Source organism: Gymnogyps californianus, chromosome 2, assembly GCF_018139145.2.
Source record: "Gymnogyps californianus isolate 813 chromosome 2, ASM1813914v2, whole genome shotgun sequence".
Lineage (NCBI taxonomy): Eukaryota > Metazoa > Chordata > Aves > Accipitriformes > Cathartidae > Gymnogyps > Gymnogyps californianus.
Genome location: NC_059472.1, coordinates 29,196,281 through 29,219,234, shown reverse-complemented (window position 1 = coordinate 29,219,234; position 22,954 = coordinate 29,196,281). Strand labels below are relative to the sequence as shown.

General features: G+C 38.3%; 1 protein-coding gene across 1 annotated transcript in view; it reads right to left on the bottom strand.

Moving 5' to 3' along the window:
- CNGB3 (cyclic nucleotide gated channel subunit beta 3) overlaps positions 1–22,954 on the bottom strand; it is a 65,438-nt gene that overhangs the window by 26,041 nt on the left and 16,443 nt on the right. Inside the window, exons 4-8 of the mRNA XM_050892504.1 lie at positions 6,727–6,881; positions 5,087–5,272; positions 4,305–4,513; positions 2,365–2,415; positions 365–451 (exon numbers count right to left, since the gene is read on the bottom strand). Of these exons, the coding sequence (XP_050748461.1) occupies positions 365–451; positions 2,365–2,415; positions 4,305–4,513; positions 5,087–5,272; positions 6,727–6,881 (688 nt within the window). The remainder of the gene's footprint in view (positions 1–364; positions 452–2,364; positions 2,416–4,304; positions 4,514–5,086; positions 5,273–6,726; positions 6,882–22,954) is intronic.

The window sequence follows — 22,954 nt, the reverse complement described above, 5'->3', positions numbered from 1 at the left end:
ACATTGGCATTAATTAGTGATTAAGATTAAAAAACTTAAATTAGTTTTTTTTTGATCTTTGAAAACTAAACAGGTAATTTAAGATTAATCTAATTTAAATAATGGAAACAAACCAGCCTTAATCACAAAGCACCTTTTGAAAGTAGGAAATAATAAAGACAGAAGAAAAATAAGAGAATAAGGGCTTCATTTCACTAGGCTATATCTTGTATTTTTTGTTGGTTTGTTTACTGATGTTGTAACTTATCCTGGAGATATTTTCCAATTTCTAAATTTCATATCCCTAAATCTTATAAACAACTTCCCATTGGGTTGTAAAAACATTTATGTGTGGTTAGCCATCCATCACTAACACAGATCTTACCTTTAGCATCCTATTTGCTCTAAATGCTGGGTTAAATCCAAAGAAGAAGTATAAAACTTCAAATGGCAATACCGATATCACATCAAGCTGTTGAAGAGCAGAGGGGTCAATTTAAACTTCACAATAATCATAATGCATTTACTTGCTCTCAAAAACCGACTTAGATTGAATCATGATTGAGTATAATATTTGAACAGTCAGCATGATAAGCCTGTAACTTCCCAAGTACTGGCAGGAAAGATTATCTCTTTGAAAACACCAACAGCTTTGCTCTGCCCTCCTTTTAAGTGCCCCCTACCTGAGATTTTAGTCTGTTTCATGGGGATTATTAACAGTATCTCAGATATTTGAGTGGAGGTGGGGAGAGCACTCCACAAGCACTTCTTAGAAGTCCCACAGCTTTTAAAACCACGCTGCCTAAAGCAATCTGGGGGAGCACGATGAATTAGACTCCTTGCTTGCAACCTGCAGAAACCATGGGTTCCAAACAACAAATTCATCATAGGATGATAGGTTTGGTTGTTGTTTTTTTTTTTTAAATAGATATTGTCTTTTGTTATATTTAGATGCTGCTTCTTCCCATATCACTAAGATTTTCAACATCTCCCTGCAGTCCATCAACTGTGTGATTACTCTTCTTATCTGCCTACTTTATTCTTTCCAGGAATTCTGTGGAGAGAAGGAAAGCTGTGGCAAACTTGACTTTGCCTTTTTAAAGATCCTGTGATGCCTTGCTCTGTTGCTGATATCATTTTGGAACAAAAGAGGGATGTGGAACTGTAGGCTTCATCTCACTGTAATCAGAAATGCCTTTGCTCTGAGAGATGCAACTCACATTGGCAGCAACCAGCCTGCAGCACTGACCTTTTATTCCATGCAAGTAAAATGCAGTTAATACCTGAACTCTGAGAAAAAAGAAAACCAAACCAAAAAATTGATTGAGGAAAAACAGCCTTTTATGGCCTCTCTTCTCCCTCTCTCAGACACATGTCTAAGAGGAGGCAAAATTTAGTCAGAAGTGCTTTAATATCAGTAACTGTTAATTAGTACTTAATCATATGACAAATTCCCAGATTATATCTATATCTTGCATGTGGTGAGAACACTCAACTATCATTAGTTTCTGCAGAAATCAAGAGCACTAAACATACTGCAAGTGTGAACTTAAAATAAAACCATACGTATCCACTTAGTTCTCTTGCTGTAGGTTTGACACTGTATGCTGAGTGTTTGACACTCACTTGCCTGTATAGTGTATATCCTGCACTTTTGGATAGCTTAACCTCAAGTATATAAGTAGTGATACCACAGTCACAGATAAATTTAACTCTGAAACAAGGCAGGTGCAAAAGTACTTACAGAACAGGAGGGGGCAAAACCTGAGATTTCAGAGATGTGGGCTCAGTGTCACAGAGCTTTATGTGTATCAGGAATTCAATAGACTACCTATCCTCTGTTGGCAAAACCAATATTTAGGAAAAAAAATGAACAATTTTCCTAAATCAAATGCATCTTTGTTTTTACAAAGTGCAATGAGCATCAAAAATCTTAGTTTGAATTTTTGTTACTTGTGTGAGTGATGACCTATTCAGTACCACGAAGTACTTCATCAGAGTTCACCAAATAGAGTTATCATCTAACTTCAAGACTTTTTATTTTGTTTAATGAATCTCTGGCAAACTGTGCTATTGTCTTTCAGTGTGTGCGGGGATGACCTCACACAAATTCATTAAAACAGAGAATTTTACTAATTCTATTTTATTAATTTTTTATTATTTGGAATTAATATTTATAATTGCATTTATAATTATTCTGTTTTACAGTTAAACACTGTTTATGAAGATGGCAATCTTCAGCTGGTGAGCACTGACATGCCATCAAGCCAATGCTTTCTGGTGATGTTCTTAAAACAACAGTGATTTTCAGTGAATGAAAAAAAACCTGTGAAATCCTACTGTCAGAACTTACGTATTTGCATCAGTAACACAAGGGCTGCTTACCCGAAACTTCATAGAGCTGTGGTAGAATTTCTTCATTTCCACTCTGTCTGACTACAGTGATAATGAAAGGAGAAAAAGGCACAGTCAAAAACAGAATGTCAAGAATGAGCCTCTGCTACTCGACAATAATAATAATTCTCTTCTGATAGTAGGGATGATGACAGTTATATTAATGATGGTCTAAAAGTATGAGTGGAGAAATATCTGTAGGAAGAAGTAATACTTTTATTAGACCAGTTTACATTAGACCAGATTTTATTAGACCTGCTTGAAAAAATCAGGTTTGGGGTTTGTCTGATTTTTTCCAAGTCTGGCTGTTGGTCTAGCAAAGTATGTTACATTTTTCCCACAAATCTTCCCTCTCAAGACATCTGTACCAGCTGGTGCTTGACCCAAACCCCTTCAATTTCAGGGCCAAAAACTCCATTTGACTTCAGTGGTTCCAAGAAAAATGCAAAGAACGTTTCTGATGGTGCTGTACAAAATTAGCTCTTTGCAAGCGAGCATTAACATGCTAGCATTATTAGCATTATAATAATCAACATTGCATTCATTAGTAATGATTAGCTATTTATTTTTAAATTGCTCTCCATGGGAACTGATGCTAATACCTTAATAAGAAAGGGTAATCACAAGTATCTAAAGAAATGTATCTATTATTATACCTTCTGTATTTATACCAGGGACACTTTAAAAATAGCTTTAAAATCATAAGGATATTTCCGTGCCAACTTTTCTCTATTATCAGTTTAAGCATTAAACTAAATGCAGGAGATCAGGCAGCAGATGATCTCTTCATGTGCTAAAGTCTATGAATTGTACAAACAGCTTCAAGGGAAATACAAGGTAAGCTTCCTACGTTAGAGTTTTAACCTTGTTCATAATACTTAAGTTTCATAGGATTTAGGCAAGATTGCCAGTAACTGAATGTCTTGGCATGGAAAAATACACTACACTGCACTGCATTTAATATCTATCCAAACTGTATTTGCACAGTTTTATCTGAGATTCCTCTGTAAAGGTATCAGTAATATCTTGTACACACAATGTGTAAAATTTTATATGAAAGCACTGAACTAAAGCTAGTTCCAAATTACATTTGAGGATATATAATTTTTAATTTTCTGTCTGTTGGGCACAGTAGTGTCACACTGAACTTATCTAAACTAATTTTTTTCTGCATTAGGTTTTCTTCTATAAGAAGTTAAAGAATCAAAAGTAAGGAAGATTTTAAAGAAAAGATAATTTTCTAGATGCCCTTTTGATATGTTAAGGGCAAGCTTTTACCTTTTTTCAGATACTTGCTTAGAGTTTTATTTTGCATTTTTCTATAAAAAGATAACACAAAAATATTACCAAGAAGCAAAATTGAATGTACATATTTTCCCAAAATAAAATATCTAAAATAAATTATTTTCAAAGCGTGCTGAAATTACAGGGATTTGCTCTGATTTTGGAAAAAACCCCCACAATCTCACAATCTGTAACGAAACACTCATATCCTGTCCCGCCCTAGCAGAATATGCACTGTCTTCAACTATGATTCTTGCACAAGGTGAACAGAAAGTTGCAAGTTTCACACAAACATACAAACATATGCATACATGTATGAGTACGTAGTCATATAATCACTGATTCCAGTGAAGCTGGACCAGTTTACTCCTGGTAAGAAAGAGCTTTATGCCTGTTCTGACTGCTCTCATCTGTTACTTTCAAATCTGCTTTTTCTTTTTTTTTAACAATGTAGACAATGGATATGTTTCCTTCTTCCAAAACAGGATAATGGAAGGTCAGTGAAGAAAAACGTAGGTATCCTTTGATAAATAAAAAAGTTACATAGATTTGACATAACAAGAAAAATGTGTCAGATTAGAGGGAATTTCTATAATGTACTTTAACACACAACTACTACCTGTGGAAATCCCACTTCCAATACTTACTATTATATCTCCACCTTTTAAAAATTGCACTCGGGGCTGGAAAATCAGTAAGTCACACAGGTAGCAGATATCACAAATGATGTCTATGGTAAACCAATATATTGTATTACTTGGGGTTTGAAATGGGAACACAAAGCGAAGGGGAATAAACCAGCAATTCCAGTTATAGGCAACTGTCACAAGCATGAGCCATGCTACGTAACGGCGATCTGAAAGAAAAAACATTGAATTTACAGGCATGAACTTAGAATCTTTTCTCATTTCTTTAGATACATTTATTCTGCTGCAGTCTCTGGGAATGTTTCTGCCCAGAGCAACCTAGCATTCTCCCTTTTTCAATGGCACAGGCTGCTAAAGTTATATAGGTTGGAACTAGGAGTCAAACAAAGAATTTGCAAAAGGGAAAAAAGATGAGTTTATGAGAGCATATAGAATTTAATGCATCTGAAGAAACTCGGTAGATTTTGCATGCTGCTGGTGTATAACTGACAAAAGAATTATTTGGCCCTAATGAATGGGACAAATTCTAGATCAAGAATCAGAAGACTTGGGTTTTAATTGTGGTTGGTTTGCATACCAGCTTTGTGCATACCATCTTTACAACTGCTGCCACTTTTTATGTCTTTTCCCTATTTGGAATAAATGTTCTTTAGGGCAGGATCTATGCGTCCATCTGAGTTGCAAACTGGAATGTGGATCTTATGGTGGCTCACAGGTACTATGTAATACTAGGTCACTTCAATATGCCTTTACCCCATTCTATTGCGTAGCTTTTAATTTACCTGTGTATGAGTCTATGCTGTCTGGTAGCTGCAGATACTGCATGTATTTTTTCAGTGGAGGTTTTTTGAATTTACAGCACAGCATATCGCAGTAATGATCCTCCTCTGGCTTTGCTTCTGCGTCCTCTTTCTTTTCTTCTTTTTTTTCTTCTTTTGGTGGGGGCGGAGGCTTCTTCTTTGATGGTGCTAGCCGCATAGAGTGCCGCAAAGGGTGAGATTTTAACAATGGCTCAATTACTACACCCCGTTTTAACATGTACAAGAGCCTCATCATGTTAAAAACTCTTCTAAAAACACTTGGCAGTGACTAAAGCTACAATTCATTATAATACTGAATGCATTAGAAAACAGATTGGAGAATAAGATCACCACTGATATAATCATGTACATCTGCTATCAAGAACAGGGCACTTCATGTTACAGCATGCAATATATATATTACTGTATTTCCTTGGGCAGTGCCCACAACTCATTCCGTAAGAGACTGACAAGAAATAAGGTAGTTCATAATTCAGCATTCATTAATGCAACCAGGCATTTCTCTTTACACGACTGTTGCAAATAATGCATGCAGTTAAGATGGAGATAAGAAAAGACATCTGTGCCATGGGCTGATCTCTCCCCTCTCCTGAGACCTGATACACAAGATGCAGCAGGTGAAACTAATGGGAAGCCTATGGTTTTGTGTATTTCTAGGCTTACAAAAGCCTTGTGGCACTCCTTTGAGCCCATTTCTTCCATCTTTGGTCTGGATAATTTTGGCCACACATTTGTCCCATTAATTGTGGTGGCTTTACCTTTGAGTAGGATACACAGTCTTAGCAGTAAACTGGCAAACTGGATCTATAATGATTTAGGAAATAAATGATTGTAAGTTCTACAAAGAGAACAAAAGAGGTAAATGAGCAAATAAATAATTAAAAAAACAAAGGAATTCCTTTATCAGCTAGTATAGTTTATAATACCTCAGGCACTGTTTTTGCAGATTATTAAAAAACAGGTAAGCAATAAACAGCTTCTAAAGAATTTCAGAATATAAAATCACCACACTCAATTCTTTGTGAAAAGGAAAGAAAAAAAAGTCAAACTTTCCTCTGAAGAGGAAAAACATAGTATTTGTTTTATGTTTCATATTTTGTCAAAAGTCAATGTTTAATTAATTTCAGATGAGTTTGCTCTATTTGAAGCATGTACTTAAGAGTCCTCAGTGTGTCTGGAAGATTGCTGCCATGGCTAAAATTTTATTTACTTTTACACAGCAGATCTAATCTCAGAGTGACTAATACCTATTCATAAGATATATATGTTTCTTCATATATTTCAGATTTGTCCCCACGAATAAACATATCTGGGAGCTATTTTAAAATATAGAAAACTGCTTGACAGGGATGATTCTAGACATTGCCCTAGGTTTTTTCCCCAAATTCTTCAGTGATGGGGTTCAAGGGAGCTCATACCTAAGCACCTGGCTTACAGTAGCTAATATGGATAAATTGACTTCAGTGGGCACAAACTGATCCATTTCAGTGGGTAAACACGATATACTTACTTGAAAATTTTATCACAGTATTTTCTGTTCCTACAAAATAATTTTCATCTTTAAACTCAACAAATACACAGCTATTTCTAGAGTCACTTACAAGCTGTAGGACTGCCTTCAGGGGAGGACAGCACTGGGTCTTTCAGCTTTTCCTTATAGACTGTTGTCCTTTCCCGCATTTTTCTGACAATCTCTTGAAGCTGGACATCGGCATACTCATTTGTTTGGAAATCTGAAGGTGTTGGCTTCTGTGTGCTAATTAAAACAAAAGCAAAAATGCATAATATACTGGAAAGCAATGGAAGGAAACAGTGCTAATTCTACTTCTGAGCAGAAGTCAGACATTAAGATTGGATGTTTATTGGCCACCGTGCTTATTCGCATCACTTAATTCACAGTAAGTGGACACCTAAGTTAACTGCTCTTGCTTCCTTCTTATGCCAGCAGCAGTATACACGGTATTTCAAACAGAGGAGGTCAGGGTACCCTGTGCTCTGTATAGCCTACTACACTAATGACTTCCTGCTGCTGCTTTTCACCAAGTTCTACTGTGGCTATGTAAGGCCTAGAGCTTATCCTATGTATTCACCAAGATACAAGGTATGCTCTTCCCATCTGTGCATAAAAATGTGCTCGTTATTATACAGTAATATCCTAATGGTGACAGGGCATAACTGAGTTAAAGACTGATGTGCAGGTGGGGGAGGAGAGGCTATGCTTACTTTATGCTTCCTAACATTGGGAAAATTGATTTTACCTAGGTTTTGTTATGGGCACTAGCTAATACGAGGTAAAAAGTGCATCTGTTTTAATAAGTGGAAACAAAACACTGGTGTTCTTGCTGAAGTTTCTTCTGTTTCCACTCAGAGTTTACTCAGGATCATAGTAACACTGAGCTGATATTCCAGCACTTACATTTCTTCAAACCTGAGGACCGTTGATTTTCAAACACCTGCAAACTCACATTCTGCACTGAAACTAATGTTTTTAATAGGATCTATGCATGCTGTGCAGTCAATTAGAAAATCTAGGTGAGAATGATTCTTGATCAACTCTTTTGGGCTTATTTGTACTTGAAATTTCATCGTCAGTTACTTGTTACTGTCTGATTATGCAAACTGGGGCTGCTTTGGAGTGCCACCCAGCTGGCAGCTGGGCCATGCATTTGGACTTCTGTATCCTAGACTCAAGACTTCTCAGCTGCTGTCACACACCGGTGTCGGAGCTGGCTGGAAATGGCTGTGACCGGCACAGGGCAGCTCAAGGCCTCTCCCACACAGGTCACAACTGCCGCCCCTGTACCAAAACCCTGCCAGCTATGCCCAATACTGGGAGTACAGCAGAGAATTGTTCGTTCTTTCTTAACAGTTTTTCAGCTCTGTCCCAAATACCATGGGGATGTAGATGTTACAGCAAGAGAAGAGGCAGACCAACAGTGAAGCATGCCTGAAATTTCCAGATTCTGGAGAAAACCTTCCCAAAGGTGAGTAGAGGGAAAATAGTGTGACAGCACCTTGGGTAGGGAAGAAATGAAAAACACTGCAAAGTGATCTTTTTTATTCAAACACCATGTCTCCTCAAGACCTAAACCTACTTTGAAGTTCCTAGCAGAAGGAGCTGTAACTAAAAAAGAGAGTGTCAGAGTGGGATGCGTGTAGCTTTTTGAGAAGCACAGTTTTCTGGAGACACAACACATATCATGGTGCCCAAGCAAGTATAATTTAAGGATGTGAAAATCCTTCAGCAATAAAACCATTGGATAAAATGGAGATAAGCTGATAAAAGCAGAAGAAGCAGAAGTCTGGAAGTATGTGCTTATCATTCCTCTAATTTAAGTCTTCTGTAGTGTCTGTTTCTTAAAACTCCCCAGACAGGAGATTAATCAAACAGTTCTGATATACTTTGTAATCTCATCACAGTTTCTTTTGTGTCACATATTCCCTTTGCTCAGGCCATCTGCAGTGTAATGAAACCCTTTCTTGTTTTGAGCTAACGTGTCACAATTAGTTTTTCAGCTTCTATGCAAAGAATTTCAACTAATTCTTACTCTTTGCTGTTGCTGTATTTGCTCAGGGCATTAGCTATCTTATAGTAAAATACACTTATCACAAGTGTCATGCCAAAGGCCCCCTCTATCTGCTTTCTAGGGATAAGCTATAAATTGCATGGGATTTTCTTGTTATTTCACAGCCTTTCCAATAAAAGTTAAATTTTGGTGCTTTATCATTGCAATATAGCCCAAAGGAACCATGTTGTTATTTGGTACTGATTAGGAACTATGTGAATTTGTTTAAAGTTATTTGCCCCACAGTTGATGAGAAATTGATTTTCCTTGCCCTGCTTCTCATTTGGTTTGCATTATCTCCTCCTCTATTATTTTCTAGTAACGAAATGCTTAGTTTAAATTTTCTCTGGTTAATACAGATGGAAGAGGCTGCATATTGGACACAGCTAATTTGAAGATGTGTATTGTACACGTGCGTTGTGTAGAGGTGTACTTTAAATTATCTTGGCTAATAAAGCCCATTCAAACTTGACTAAATCACTTGTAATAAACTTGGCTCCATCTCTTGCATTGGGTGGTGCTAGGATTTGTCTCTAAGCTGATATGTTATTCTTTAAGCAAATTTATCTCTGACCTTTGTGCAATATGTTACAGTAGGCCTAGGTCTATATTACTTACTACACCACATAGTCCTTTACAGAGCGGAAGTGTTTATTCCCTGCAGAAGTAATAATTTCACATGGCCTAGGAAATGAAAAAGTCAGGACCACAACTCATGTACTATGCACACAGTTTTGTTATTCCCTCAAACGTATTTTGTTTAACAATAGCAACATATGTAACAATAGAATTATAATAATAATGCAGTTTTCTTATGTTTTTAATTTGTAGGTTTTATCTTTTTAACTTGTAGGTTTAAACTTGTTTGTTTAGTGAATAAAATTACAGTGCCTTAATTCTGCCCATGCCAAGAGAAAACATTTAGACACCTATAGCATTGTGGAAGAAAACAGCCTTGAAAGAACAGGCTATGGAAATACTGTGTTGAGTGTGCTAATGTATGTAACATCTGTTAAGTACTGTGGCTTGGAAGTTTTCTGTGTTAAGTGTTCAAACAAAACAGAGATCAAGAAATGCAATAGGTTTTTTCAGAATAAATCAAGTTTACTCTTTTCTAAGTTGCAATCTAGAGTTTAATTCTTTCTTGCTTTTTGGCTGTGAACACCAAATACCTGACTTCAATTCCATCTCTTATCTACCAGGTAACCCCCGAGAAAATGTATTTCATAAATGTATGCTGCTGCCTGAAAAAATTCCATACCACTTTTTGCTGATTTCAGTTATAACCCTTCTTTTTGCAGCACTTAAGAAACTTTCTCCTGTCCACTTGGAAATAAAATTCTTGATCTTGCAATAGAACTTTTAATGCTTTTATTGAGCACTGACATTATGATTTATGATCGTATTTACAACCTGTGTCTTGAAAAAATAATTTGTTGTCTTGAATAAATTATGGGGAATATTTAATTCAAATAATCAATTTTCAGAAGGCTATGACAATGCATAGCTATACAAATGTCCACAAAATGTGACGTTATAGCTGAGAAAGATTTCGGTGAGACAGAAAAATGTAGTTCTAGGCATCATGAAAGGTATTGATCCAAAAACACATCCTCAATTTGTGCTGACAATCCCAGTGTGGGTAATGCTACAGAAACCAGAACCCTTTATCTGTCCCCAGTTCCAAGTCTAAGCTCACACATCCTAAATGACTAGGAAACCTAATGTTTCTCTGTAACAGAAAAAAATATGTTAATCATCTGCTTGGTACAGGAACAGGGGTATTCCAAAAAGCTAACTTTAGCTATTCTGATTATGCTCCCTTTATAGTCAATAGAAGGCTTCTCTGAGGAGAGATTCAGAATGACTAAGATGATAGGTTTCTGCTCTGAATTGCCTGCGAAAGGAGCCTATCCTTCTCCTTTACCTGCACAGGAAGCTGATGGAGTTTTAGGAGTGGGCTTTAGTATTTTCTTTAATGACGTCGGTACAAAATGTAGTAGTGTGCTAATGATGTTTGACAGGACATTGGATTTGGAAGATTAAAAAGTAGGACTGATTCCTATACAGGAAAAATTGAATTATTTAGACTGAGTAATAGAAATGAGAACAAATCTAATGCTACATAAATGCAGACATGCATTTAGAAATAAACTCTAAGAATTTCTTTTGTAAATGGTGGGATCATCAATTGCAGATGACAAAAGGATAAATATCCAAGTCTTTTAATCAACAGCAGGGTGCCTATGAGCCATACTGTAATCTGGTTATGAAAACCATTGGTGCAAATGTAACCCTAGAATGCATCTGACATATTCCCAGTGAAGGAAACATTAATATTGGTATATAAGCCAATGGTGAGAATTATTCTGACCAGCTATACTCAAAAAGTGAATTCACGTATGAAACTCACATATAAAGTCTCTTAGAATGATCAAGGCTACTGGGAACATGGCTTTAAAAAGAACAGCAAAACAGATTGAGAGGCAATAGGATTGTTGTCTATAAATTCAAATTTTGGTGGACAACTATGTAGGGAAAAGAGGTATTTGAGCTGAGGAACAGTATTGCAATAAGAATAAATGTGAATAGAAACACCATGAATTAGTATGAGTTAAAGGTCTGAAGAAAGTTTCTCAGCCTTTAAAGATGCGGATTCTAGACAGCCTTCTAATATGATTCCTGAGAATGTAAGAGAATGTATGCAGCATGACAGGAAATCCTTTTCAGCAAACAAACTTGACATATATAAAGGTTTGGAAAGTGAATGAGTGACTTGTATAGATACCACTGAGTCCACTACTACCAAAAATCTCAACATCTGAAGTGCTAAGAAAAAGTGAGTTTCTAAGATAAATATATTATCTTACAGTCTTGAAACAAACTATTGACACGTTAGATTCCATGGAATTTCAAAAAGCTCTTAATTAAATTTTAATTTTCATTAGCAGTCTTGAAACAAGTATCTTCCTCTGCCCCATCATCTCTTCTTTTAAGAGGGAAAGTCTTTGAGAAAGACCCATCTTTAGTGATCCAGAAGATTATGTCTTTCTCTATTTGCTGCATGTTTTGAATTACTGGCAGTATATTAATGTTTCTTTGCAATAAAAAAGAATAAAATACATTTTTATTTTCATTCTATTTTACAGTTGAGTTATTCTTCACAATGCAATTTCAATTTAAACTGATGTTACTTTTGTCCTACTATCTATTTTCTTACATATTTCATTAATTTAAACATAGTGATATAATAATATTTAGGTTGGTTTTGGTTATATATAGAAGCAAGAATAGGCCATAAGCATTAATAAGCTTCATGTGGACACCATATAAATAAAACTTTCAATTGGAATTAATGACTTTCCCTTCGTTCAGAGTCTTTGTTCAGAAATTATGCTCATTTGGGCCCTAAGCAAGTGTTCTTGAAATAAAATGCAGAGATCATCCATTTCCCAGATCTTATGTTGTATTCATACAGCAAAATGGATATAGAAGCAACAATGTTCAAGGAAGGCACTATCTTTCAGACTTATCTACTGGCATTGGACTCAGAACAGACTTGATGCAGTGGAGACTGAAATCTAATCATCTAGGCTGTACGAGATTCCTCCTGTTTAGTTCAAAGGTTTGTCACAGCAGCTTCTTTGACAATCCTCCTAGTTATTCAATCACAACAGGCTGTGAATCCTCTAATCTTCTTTACAGTACTCTCTAAGGAGAAGTCTGTCTCAATGCTGAACACATGGAACTCTCACTGAGGTACCAGATTAAAATGTGAATAAGATTTTATTTTAATTAGTAATTTTGCAGTATGAACTATGCAAAAGAAAGTAGTATGAATGTTGAAAGCATCAATTAACTTTGAAAAAATCACTTTCTTTAATGTCACTGGTGATATAAAGTTGTTTAATTGCACTGGGTGTTTACTATGATGTAAAAAATAAGGGCAGCATCATTTCTGACACTAATTGCTTTAGAACAAAAGTATAATATTCTAAGAAAGAACCATATGATAATAAGTGAGGCAGTCTTGCCTCACTTATTTCCTTATCTGGTGCTGTTGTGTCACTGGGGCTTTCTTATCTGTAAGTGATTAAATCTGTCTGGGGCATCTGCCTCTTATCAGGAATTTTTAAAGATATTTCTTATCATATACACATAACATCTGTTACATTCAAACACATTTAAATGCAAAACTCATAACTTATTTACATAATCGTATGATAATTTATGGCTAAGAAAAAAATGTCTTAATCAGAGTATGATCCAGTGCTGTAGAGAGTGCATGAGCACAGCACAAATCCTTCTTCAAACTTTCTGTTCTTCAGTTTTTATCAATATGCAGGGAATAAAAAGCTAAAATGAAAACACTATAATATTTCCCAGTGAATTTTAAAAAAAGTTGCAATAAAATGTCTCAAATTTGAAAAACTTAATTTTCAGTAGATGCTTTCATTTCTCATCTGTTTTCATACAGATCCTAAAAACATCATAGGACTGCAGAGAACTTTGAGACATCCTGTAATCCTAGTCCCCACAGTTCAAAGCAGGATGAAGTATACCTGTGCCATTCCTGACAGATTCTTGTCTAACCTGTTCTTAAGTGTGTCTAGTGATGGCTATTCCATAATCTTCCTAAAGAATTTATTCTCGTGCTTCACTAGCCTCATTGTACGAATTTTTCTCAACATAAATCTCTTTTGGTACAATTTGTCCTATCCACTGTGAACGTGGGATAAAATGTATAGTCCCTTCTCTTCTATCTTACTTTTTGGCCATTTGAACATTTTCATTTTCTATTACTGTTTTTTTGCAAAGGAAAAAGATTTGGGAAAAGGGTAGTAATTGTATGATGACTAAGAATATTAGTTAATTTTCTAATTTTCAGTGCACAGAGGTGTGAGTACCTGAATAAGAATCTTTTAGCTGATATACGCTTCAGGAAGCTTTAATTCAACTAGCAGGGGTAAAAATAAAAGAGAAAGAAGTGGTGGCATAGATTCAGCTTGCGTGGCAACTAAAGTTGCTCCACTATTGGGAACCCTGGCAGACTTGCACAATATACTGAACTTCATGCCATGTACTGTTGTTGCCTATGCTAATTATATAAAATTAGCTTGGTGCAACCAACTTTGTTGCAATTCTACCTTCGTTAGTGGTAAAGTGCTATACAGCCACCTGTGTAGGAACTCATTTCATGTAGCTTTCCCAGTATCACAAAGAAACTTGGTGAGAGAGGGAAAGAACCCATTCCTCTGAGATGACTTCCAATTACTGCTATCTAAGACCATCCTTTCCCCTTCTGCAGGCTGCTGCCGCATTCTTTTCCAAATTCAGCAACAAAGTAGGCATGCTCCCTGCGGACAACAGATCATCACACGTCTCCTCCCGAGTATCATTTATCCAGGGCACCGAATAAGACTGGGCTGCCAGACCCCTTTGACTTCTCATGTGATCTTCATATCTCTGCCTGTCACTGTTCCTCTGTTGTACTGCACAGCATGGGATGTTTTCATCTTAAATAGCTAATATTTGGAAAGTGAGTAAATAACTGGAGACACAGTGTTTTAATAAAAAGTGTTGGACAAGATTAATTACAGGCATGAATACTTACACTTGTCATGAAGTAATAATCAGTTTTCCTTTACTAAATCATAATAAGCATTATGCCTTAGATTTAGATGTTTCTTAGATTTATCAAGAAAGACCCTGATGTATTTGCAAATGTTTGATATAAATGTAATTTAAATATAAATGCAATTTAAATATAAATGTTTTATATTACACACACTAGTGTGCCTGTCACAATGCTCATTGCTTTTCTTTTTTCCCCGCAATTGACTCAACAGATAATAGCAGAGATAATATTTTTAATGAATTATCATTTCTTCCTTCACAAAAAAAGATATCTTCTTACTTTGAAAAATGTTAGGTCAATGGAGGATTTACACAAAATGCTTTTAATTAAAGAAATAAATCAGTGGCAAAGTATGACAAACTATACCCTTGTTTTCTTACATACTCTAAAAAAAGAATTTCTCCCATTTATACAGTCAGAAATAGATATATATGAATATTATGAATATATAATTTAAAATAATGCAAGGAAAGAAAAAAAATAAACAGCATTTCTGTCTGTATAATGACATTCCTGTCCCTTTATTTGCTTCATTTAGTCTTCAAGGAAATCGCTACCTTTTTAACTTCAGGCTACCTACTTGATTGTCGTGCAGAGTGAATGGCATTAAAAAGCATGGGTAACTGCATCCTGCAGAAAGGATAGAATTTAAAGGCTGTAGGAAAATACATCTCAGCAATGATTACAGCAAGTTTAATCCATTTTGGTACAGGCAGCACACCATCACCTTTCTATTTAATTTGCAGGTTCTCAATTTAGCCACTGCAGAAATTCAAATTCAAGCACTAAAAGTGACAAGCTCTGAAAGAAAGACCTAAGCAGAAGGAATATAAGTGCTATGAAAAACATTTTCATTTTTTAATACATTAATGTCTTTTCAGTCAGGCTTACAAAATGTACTGGATGTGTTCCATCTGTTTACAGTTTCAAGAACTGCAGTGATTAGCTGGAAACAACTAAGGAAAGGTATTAGTCTCTTTATAAAATAAGCTTGTAACTATGTTTAAACTGGGATTTTTCAGAAGTGCCCAGCATTGGCCTTGTTTTACTTTAGCTCAGGTCGATTGGAGTTTAGTGCCATGAGTGTCATCTTTTTGGGTCCCTGGTGTTCCTACAGTAATCAAGGATTTCTGGAGACTCTGCAGAGGGTTGATACTGGGTCTGTTTCACCAGGGTGCTGAGATTTTGTTCTTGTGATAGGACATAGTTTCTCTAAGATGCATCTGCTTGGTGAATTGATGTGTTGCAACTAGTGGATGGCAAGCACTAATAAGCACGGTAATTTTCTTGGTTGAGGTAATTGAGCTAAATGAAGTACATTACTCACTAAGAACATGCTACCAGCAGGAGTTCTTTATTAACCTGGCTATGCACCACATAGCAAATTGCCTCTTAATCTTTGTTTGTTTTGTTATCTTTTTTTGCTATTAGCCAAATTAGAGAGGAAAAAAAATCTCCTTTATGGGCCTGAGAAGGACTGGTATAGCCTACTAGGTAATAGGATGTGGCTATGAAAAAGGCAAACTACAAGCACAAAACTCAGTCTTCCTGAACCACCTGTGCTCGCATGGCAGTTTGCAACACTGGAGCTCCCTTTTTTTGAAAATGTTGAAAAATGTTGAAAGCTGGGTTTCTGCATTTGCAAAAGCAGAATCAGAAGAGTATGTTTACTGGGTGGGAATGTTAAATGTATTTTGTATAATTTTTATATTTTATTAAAATTTATTTAGTGCATTTTATATGAACATGTTTTGTTCATAATACCTAGATTCTGAAGGTGGCATATCAGATACGATTTTTTGTTCCTCTCTGAACATAACCCAGAATATGTAAGATCTTGAGGTGAAATCTAAAAGCATCCGAAGTCCCGGTTACCCACTGTATTTTTTTCTTTATGTACTCTTGGATATGTGGCCTGCGAATACGGGTTGTCATTTTACACAGCGTTTTGCAGAGCAGGATTCATGATCCTTGACTGGGGTTTCAGAGTACTGCCTTAGTATAAATAGTACATTTTAATCACCTTGGTAATCTGGGAAGATGAAACAGTCTTACAACTTTAGCCAGGCTTAAAGGCTTTTAAAAGACACAGAGGAGAGAAGAGGTCATAGAAGCTCTTTGTGTGCCTCCATTTTCTCTGATCTATGCTCTCAGATGCTTTGTTTACCATTCTTCCATACTCTACTTTTCTAGGACTTGCTGCAACTTCTTTGTCTCCTCTCCTGATGCCAGGCATCCACTACTACTTGTTCCTTAGGCATCTGTCTCCCCTCTACTCTTCCATGCCAAAACAGTCCTTCTCTTCATCAGCTACCACATGCCACAGGCACTGTGTTGGTTCCCAGCCTTTAGTGCAGAGTCATACAAAGGTCTCACATTTGCCTCTCCTGTGTCACCTTTGAGATCATCTAAATCATGGCTTTTAAAATTTTTTTGGGTTAGATTTTGGATTCCAAACAGTACCCTCACAGAGCATGTTGTCATTGTCTCTTGTGTACAAATGGCTATATTCCTCTGTTCGCAGAGCAAGGTGGTCTGGAGACCTTTGCTTTCGGTGGCGGCTGTAGTGCTTGGCCCACAGCTGCAGCTCCCGCTGAGTGGCAGGTGCGACTGGGCCTGGGCCTGGCCGTGGGCCCCACAGATCCTGACCCACACCCGCGGACTGACACCCCGCCGGGCTGTCCCAGGGCTGTGTCTGAGCCCAGTTCCCCTCACCGGGCACTGACTGGCTGACTGCCTTCCCGGCTTGGCCCCGGACCTGCCTTGTCACCACAGACTTGCCTGGTAATCTGGGCTCTGGGCTGGCCTTGGCTGCTACCCCTGGGCCTACCCTGCTCGCCTTGCTCGGGGCTGGGCCTGGGCCCTGGCTGGGGAGGCTCCTGCCCTGTCCACCATGTTGCCAGCTCCCTGTCCCTGAGGCAGGGGCTGGTTCTTGGGGCTCCTTGGCGATGAGCCATATTTGCTTAAGTGCTACACAGTATCTCACGTGAAATGCTTGCACTGCATTTCAAGAAAGTGCGGGATTGTATATGCACATACATGTTTTTATGAACCCTCCCCAACAGAAAGCAATCTCGATATATTATAAAGGCTGCAATGATGTTTTGTGCTAGTTCCTTGTTAATAAGACTCCACTGTCTTCTATTAGAGTGCAAATTAGGTCCTGAGTGTTGTTCTGTTCCCTCATTTCTTGTGAAGAGACAGTGCAGCCTTAGCCCTCCCAGAGATTATTATTGCTCAGCAAATAGCTATTCATGGAAATTACGTATCATTCTGTTACATTATCATTAAAGATGGAAGGGAGAAACAATATATTTGCAGACAGGGCCGACTTGTGTGCAATCCTATCTAAGCCATTAGGAAACAGACATTAAAAGTTTCAGTCACTCGGCTGTAATTCAGCGCCTTGGCACATCAGCCATTCTTGTGTGTCTCCTCTTTCAGACGTAGTGTTCAGGTGGCTGAGACCAGTGCTGTGTCTCTCTGCTGTTTATTAATATCCATCGCTGTGTACTGCTGTATTTTAAAAATGAGGAAGTGCTGAGAGGGAAAGCCAGAAATTTTTTTTTTTTTTTTGCTTGTGGACAAACAGTTTCTAGGGGAATTTTCAGGAGTAAATGCAGTCTTTGTCAAAGCTGTCGTTCACTTATCAAGAGAAAAAATTATATGTTCTTTCAGAGGAAGTTAAAAAAACTATTTTCCTGTTAATAGATAATACAGGCTGTGCTGCACCATGAGTAAAAAGCTACTCTAATGCAGCTGACCTGGAAGAAGGACACAGCTGGTGCACAATCTTGCAAACTGTCATACATATAAGTAGTCTTACTGATTTCAAATAAGTTAATTACATTGGTATAATTGTTCATAAAGCATTATTACCCAAGATTTTAAAATTTAAAGTCCTTACGTGGAAGCTCATTACCTTCTCCTGAACTTCTGCATGGAGAGACACAGGTCTAATCTGAATGAAAATTGTGCTGTTTCAAACAGGACAACTGCCTTCTTCCCTCTTCCTTATTTTGTGTATCTGAGCCTGCACAGATGCATTTTAAAAAATTAAGAGTCACAGTAACAGAAGATAAGGTGAAACCTTTTCTATTAACGTAATTTCCATGAATGTTGAGGTGCTCTGGATGTATATGGGTTGTGAACAGATATATATCCACAAACCTTACCTTATTAAGTATCTTACTGTCTATGGGCATACTGATGATTTCTTACTGTGCAGATCAAGTGACTTTTTATTCAACTTTGACTCTTGGAGGATGATTAGTATAGGAAAATAGTCTATCTAAGTCAAAACGTAGTACCAGGACCCTGAATACACCAACAGGCCTTAATGGCCCTGCGCAGCCTCCAGTGGGACTTCCACCCGCACCTTCTGCCTATGGGCCTGGAGAGTCCACTTAAGCTCAAGCCTTAGTCACTGCCTGAGCTATGCCTAGGTGTGTCTAGCTCCAGTTCTGTCTCTGGTCTTGTCTCCTGGATGGACTTTGGAGCCATGTTGTAGCCTTGTCTCCAGCCCTGTCTCTGACCCTGTCTTTTTGCTCCTGACTGGACTCCCTGGACAGACCCTAAACCTGGTTCATCAGTTTGCCTTATTGATGGACCCTGTTACTAGGATCCTGCTCTGCTTGCTGTGTTCAGACCCTGTGGGACTGCACCTTGTTGATAAGGACACTGCTTGCGCTGAGGTTACCCTTGGCTCCCATCTCGCCTTCCCTCAGGGAGCAGGTGGCCCTTGCTACTCCCTGAAATACAGCTGGACAAAATCTGAAATTCCAGTTAAGAAAATTCTACCAACCGTTTCACCAACCTCAGTTTCATTCAACCAACAAAATTATGGCTCTTTCCATAACAGTATCATAGAATCATAGAATCGTTTGGTTGGAAGGGACCTTTAAAGATCATCTAGTCCAACCCCTCTGCCGTGGGCAGGGACATCGTCCACTAGACCAGGTTGCTCAAAGCCCCATCCAACCTGACCTTGAATGTTTACAGGGATGGGGCACCTACCACCTCTCTGAGCAACCAGTGTCTCACCACTGTCATCATAAAAAAATCTGTTCCTTACATCTAGTCTACATCTACCCACTTTTAGTTTCAAACCATTACTGCTTGTCCTATCGCAACAGGCCCTGCTAAAAAGTTTGTCCCCATCTTTCTTATAAGCCCCTTTTAAGTATTGAAAGGCTGCAATAAGGTCTCCCCAGAGCCTTCTCTTCTCCACACTGAACAACCCCAACTCTCTCAGCCTTTCCTCATAGCAGAGGTGTTCCATCCCTCTGACCATTTTTGTGGCCCTCCTCTGGACCAGCTCCAACAGGTCCATGCCTCTCCTGCGCTAAGGTCTCCAGAGCTGGATGCAGTGTACCAGGTGGGGTCTCACCAGAATGGAGTAGAGGGGCAGAATCACCTCCCTTGACCTGCTGGCCACGCTTCTTTTGATGCAGCCCAGGATACAATCGGCTTTCTGGGCTGTGAGTGCACATTGCCAGCTCATAGCTAATTTTTCATCCACCAATATCTCCAAGTCCTTCTCTGCAGGGCTGCTCTCAATCCATTCATCCCCCAGCCTGTACTGATACTGGTGATTGCCCTGACACATGTGCAGGACCTTACACTTGGCCTTGTTGAACTTCATGAGGTTCGTATGGGCCCACTCCTCAAGCCTGTCAAGATCACTCTGGATGGCATCCCTTCCCTCCGGTGAATCAACCGCACCACTCAGCTTGGTGTCATCTGCAAACTTGCTGAGGGTGCACTCGATCCTACCATCTATGTCGTTAATAAAGATATTAAATAGTATTGCTCCCAATACAGACCCCTGAGGGACACCACTTGTTACTAATCTCCATTTAGACATTATCCAAATGTAGATTAAACAGTGACCGGGAAAACTGGACAATGGGACTCTCACTTGACTATCCTGTTGAGTTGTACAAACAGTCCTTGATATGGTTTTGACTAGTCAAACTAGCACTTTTCCAAATAATTCCCAGGTATGGGAATACCCAGAAATTATCACTGAGCAAAGATAATTCACAGCTGACACTTTTTCAGGAGCCATTTTGTATTGTTCTAGTTGGCCTCAGTGCTAGAGAGTGATTTGAGCATGTTTCATTTACTGCTATTTTTGTAGAGTACATGTACCTATTTGACTCAAGTTCTCCATACACATACACATTTACGTAGCTTTTCTCACATGATAAAGGCAGTTGATTTCCTTAAAAATATTCTAGTGAGTAAATTTGAACACATAGACTCAATAAGGTATTGACCTTGATCAAGAACAGTGTCTGAATAGACTCCTGTGAGCCTTCGGGGCAATGAATTAAATTCTCTCAAAAGCACATTTTAAAAATTATTCTCCCTCCAGCTCTGAAAGTCATATAATAGATCTGCTTAGTTTAGTTTCATACCAATGCAATGACACCAGCGCCATGCCTTCCAAGCTCTACTGCAGAATTTAGCAGGTAACTGTTTTGACAGTAGAATTTACCAAAGATTTACTGTATTTTTAGAAGCTGTTGCTCAAATTAGACTGATTAGATATATCTGGAGGCACACATGACAGTGAGTCAGAACAGCTCTGAGAAGAGAATGTTTAACATAAACATTTTTAATTTCCTTTTAACAGACAGATTTTGTCTTCTGCTAATAAGCAACATACCCCTTTGTTTCATAAGCCTATTATAATTATGTTAACCATGGTTATGGGATTTACCAGTGGAACTGTAAGCATCTAATAACATAGCCTACAATGACAAAAAAGGAGATGCTTTATCTAGTTTTCGTTGTTGACCTACTGATTCACATTCAAATTACCAAGTTATTTATAACATTTCCAGTCATTCTAGTCAGAGTTGTTTTTAATTGCATGTATTATTTTATAGAGGCATATGCAGTAGTATTTTGCTTGATTATTCCTTGTCACTGCAGTACAAAGTCTGTGCTGGTGAAGGAGAGGAAATAGATAATCATCTCTATAAATTAAATAACTCAGTGTCAGGGAAAGACTTTTGCTTTGTGTCATCAGGATAATCAAAATAATAGAAGGCAAAAGCAAGCAGAAGGAATTTCTACCCTGTTCTGGACTGAGTGTATCCATTATTTTCCACTCAAAGGGATCTCAACAGGCTGGGGGGACAGACTGGCAGGAATTTCGTGAAGCTTAGCAAAGGCAAATGCGAGTTTCCATACCTGGAATGGAATAACCCCATGCAAGAGTAAAGGCTTGGAGCTGACTGACTAGAAAACAGCTTTGCATAAAAGGATCTGGGGTCCTGGTAGACAACAAATTGAATATGAATCCACAGTGTGTTCTTGCAGCAATGAAGGCTAATTACATGCTATGCTTTAGATAAAGCATAGCCAGCTGATTGAGGGGGAGTGGTTATTTCCGCCTGTGTGACATTTATGAGGTTGCATCTGTATCCAGCTGTAGTCTCCCCTGTATATGAAAGGCACTGACAACATGGTGCAACACTAGCAGAGGGCTATTAAGATGACTGGGACTGGAGCACAGGATATTTGAAGGGATGCTGAGAAAGCTGGATTTCTTCAGACTGGAGATGAAAAGTTGAGAAGATGGAGGTAATTGCAGTGTTCTGCCACCCAGTGAGTGGTTGTACAGAACATGGATCCAGACTGTTCTTGGAGGTGCACAGCAAAAGGATGAGAGGCAACAGAAGCAAGTTAGAGCAAAGGAAAATTTAATTATACGTAAGGTAATGTCGTGGTTTAACCCCAGCCAGCAACTAAGCACCATGCAGCCACTCGCTCACTCCCCCCCGGTGGGATGGGGGAGAGAATCAGAAGAGTAAAAGTGAGAAAACTCATGGGTTGAGATAAAGACGGTTTAGTAAGTAAAGAAAAAGCCGTGCATGCAAGCAAAGCAAAACAAGGAATTCATTCACCACTTCCCATCAGCAGGCAGGTATTTAGCCATCTCCAGGAAAGCAGGGCTCCATCACGTGTAACAGTTACTTGGGAAGACAAAACACCATCACTCCGAACATCCTCCCCTTCCTTCTTCTTCCCCCAGCTTTATATGCTGAGCATGAAGTCATATGTTATGGAATATCCCTTTGGTCAGTTGGGATCAGCTGTCCCGGCTGTGTCCCCTCCCAGCTTCTTGTGCACCCCCAGCCTACTCGCTGGTGGGGCAGTGTGAGAAGCAGAAAAGGCCTTGACTCTGTGTAAGCACTGCTCAGCAATAACAAAAACATCCCTGTATTATCAACACTGTTTTCAGTACAAATCCAAAACAGCCCCATACTAGCTACTATGAAGAAAATTAACAGTATCCCAGCCAAACCCAGCACAGGTAATAATTTTCGTAATAAGGATGGTCAAACAATGGACCAGATTGCCCAAAGAAACTGTGGAAACTCCATTCTTGGAGATATACATTCACAATTATACTGAACAAAGTTCTGGGCAACCTGATCTAACTTGGGAGTTGGGTCTAACCTCTAAATTTGTCCTGCTCTTCGCAGGAGTTTGGACCTCATTCCTCCTGGAGCAGCCTTCCAACCTGAGCTGTTCTATCAAGCTGTTTAATATCTTCATCAATGACATAGATGGTAGGATCTAGTGCACCCTCAGCAAGTTTGCAGATGA